Source organism: Echinococcus granulosus (assembly GCF_000524195.1).
Source record: "Echinococcus granulosus chromosome Unknown EG_S00020, whole genome shotgun sequence".
NCBI classification, from domain to species: Eukaryota; Metazoa; Platyhelminthes; class Cestoda; order Cyclophyllidea; family Taeniidae; genus Echinococcus; species Echinococcus granulosus.
In genome coordinates this window covers 487,670-490,705 of record NW_020170400.1, presented here as the reverse complement: position 1 = coordinate 490,705, position 3,036 = coordinate 487,670, and the positions used below count along the sequence as shown (strand labels likewise).

Below are 3,036 nucleotides of genomic sequence, written 5' to 3'. Positions count from 1 at the left end.
TGCACTCATGTAACTTCAAGTAAAATGATGCTTGTCCTACTTTAATTGTCACTGCACCAGTCATCTTGTCTGAATTGGGATTGCTGCGTGATTGGTTGATTAACTTTTTTCAGGGATTCATTTTTCTTACGGATTCTTAACTTCGTACCACATCTCAAAGCCAATCGGATGCAGGCCTTCCATTTTTACTGCCAATCACACAAATTGAAAATCAGCTTAGAAGTTGAGGTGGAAGAAAATTGGTTGAATGTATGTACACTGGTGTGGAATGCGCCTTCCAAAAATTATAACATTATGCTCTATCTACTTCTCTTTATAGCTTGAAAAGGATTGGGAACAACCCATCACATTCTTATCACTTTCTGATCAAGGGACAAAAAGCAATATCCGGTTTTACATTCTCATGAAAAAGGTGCTTTTAGATATGTGAGGGTCAGAAATATCGTTTATTAAGGTACTTAATCTAGATTGGAAATTGAATTCGGTCGATTGTTTAATTACAGACATTGACTGCTCACAACATCGATCCGCGCGGCTTTAAAAGAAACCCTATTTTGCGTGCAAAAGTGATCTTACGAGTAAGGCAGAAATGGGAAGTGTGGATGTTCGTAGTGATCCAGTAAGTGATTAACTTCATTTCACTTTTTTGGCAGGTAGTTGTGGTAAGGCATATACAAGGTATTCAAAAAGAAGGAAAGTTTGTAAGACTAACAAAAACATGTAATGCTTCGATGATATTCTATAATACCCGTCGTGTACTATTCTACCTGACATCTAACTAGGCATTTCAAATTCAAAAATAAAAACTCCATGATCGCTTAGGTACCTTTGGAAACAGAGACACGGGTTCACCTCTTAAAGGTGCCTCCTACTTCCACATATTTCTTCAAAACCATTTTTACATTGTTAATTATAGACCCTACAACTTACTACCAAGAGTGGACGTGCTCTGAGAGGTGCCCACTTCAGCCGGTTCATCATGACTGCCATCGTCAAACCCAGATTTGCTGATACATGATCGGTGCTAAAATGCCTTATAACGGATCATCGACTGATAATTGACAGCGAATTTGCATAAGACCGACCCTTAGGTGGCCTACTACCTAGGAATACCGCAAGTTAAAGTTAAATTGAACTGAAGGGATGCTTTAATAGGAAAAGTTACGATTTCTATGTTCTATCATTATGTTATAAGATATCTGGGCGTATAATTTCGTCACTTCTGCATAATGACAATGGGAACGCGAGGTAGCCCTTTATAAAATTGCTAAAACTTACCGACTACACTTTTATGTCTTTTTCAAGGTGGAATGATGATATCAGAATATTGGTTTAAATCAACTGCAATAAACAAGTATAGGCGTAGTTGTTCATGAATGAATGGCCTTTTTCGGCCAACTTTAATAGATATATCTGAGAATGATTTAAGTAGGTCACTGTAAAATTATGCGAAAAATAGACAACAATGCTTTAAAAAATCGATGCTATTAAAGTACGTAACGACGACAAAATCTGTTCACTAACTGTTATTTAGTGCTAAACCCTAAAACTTTAAAATCTTGTAACTTAGAAACAGAAACTTTATTTTTAATCTGCACATTTTTTTATTCTAGAAGTGTTATATTTTATCTGCAATTTTTAGTAGTAAACATAGGTACTAAGAAGTTTCTAACTGAATATTTTTGATTTTCTTAGCCATAACACATGCAAATAAACTCCTTCAAATGATATTGGTCTAATCAACAAGCGAACTGCAAACGAAGTAATTGTATAGCACAAACAAATAATTAACAGGTTATTTTTAGTTTCCCATATTGCTCTAAATATATATTATAGGGGTTTTCACATACGTCCCGTGTCACTAAATTAGCCTGGATGCGGTACATTTGCATTTGATCAAAAGGTCGGTATTTCTGTTCTTATAAGCTCTATATATTACAGTACTCACCTGACAGTTTTGACAAGCAATTTATGCTCATAAAGCTAAAATGTGACTTGATCCTTTCGTCATTATTAAATGGAAGGCTGATGTTTCTACCTTCTCTAGATTGAACAATCCACTGCCGTCACATACAAAACCTCTGGTTAATATTAATACAAACTGCAGTAGCTTTCAAATTGCATTAAACGCACTTTGTTAAGCGGACAAACTTAAGTGCCATCTATCAAGTCCATTTAACATTTTAGGGGGTAAGTGCAAAAAAAAAGGGTAAAAATGCGCTGCAAACATACATAAGTAAGACCTTTTACCAGTTTAACCCCTTTACTACAAGTTTTTAAAAGGAGGATTTTAAAGTAGTTAAATACTATTCACAAATCAAACACAAAGTCCTATTAAAGAGGGATAAAATAGTAAAAGATATCTAACTGAGTTCTACACTGCGAAAAAAGCTCATTTAAAACTGTAACTTATGCTGAAATGTACAAGTATTGCTAATAAAAGTGTACAATTTAAAAGTGGTATTGCTTTATGCGAACACGTAAAGTGAGCAGCGAGATTTGGTGGGAATCATTAAAGAGAAGTTGTGCGATCAGAGGCTCAAGAGATGTTAAAAGGCAAGTTGAATTAGAGTGATTTGAATTTTACCGCTCTAACTAGATTGTAAGTTTAAAATCCTTTTAATTCCGTAAAATTTCATCTATTAATATTTATCGGCAAGCTTGGACTATATCTTCAATGTGTTTTGCACATATCGTTTACCATATACCAATGTTAATGGGACTCGTGTGACGTCAAGGATCCTCTAAAACATCCTGCGTCAAAATGTATAAAATTTTTCCTTTTAACTGCCTTGAAGGGCTCGATTGTGCGACCACACCCTCGTGGTTGACTCCATATAAGTGTAAGACATTCCTATTATACAAGGCAGCATTCGAGGTTTCCCTTTTACTTAAAGTGAGTCATATTACACAATGACCAATTTTATTGTTTGGACATCCTAGTACAAATCCACAATGCGCAATCCATTTGCTGCGCATGACTACAGTCCTTGAAGCACGCGCCCTCATATGTGTTTTGGAGTCCTTTCCTTTCCT

The 3,036-nt window shown here is 35.5% G+C and overlaps 1 protein-coding gene across 1 annotated transcript; it reads left to right on the top strand. All coding sequences in view use genetic code 11, as the record gives it.

The window, feature by feature from the left end:
* Positions 1 to 589: 589 nt before the first annotated feature.
* EGR_03705 (hypothetical protein) lies at positions 590 to 1,018 on the top strand (the record flags this gene model as incomplete). The annotated part of the gene is made up of 2 exons (XM_024492954.1): positions 590 to 619; positions 917 to 1,018. The coding sequence occupies 2 exons, from the start codon at positions 590 to 592 to the stop codon at positions 1,016 to 1,018; spliced, it is 132 nt and encodes a 43-aa protein (XP_024352611.1).
* Positions 1,019 to 3,036: the final 2,018 nt, after the last annotated feature.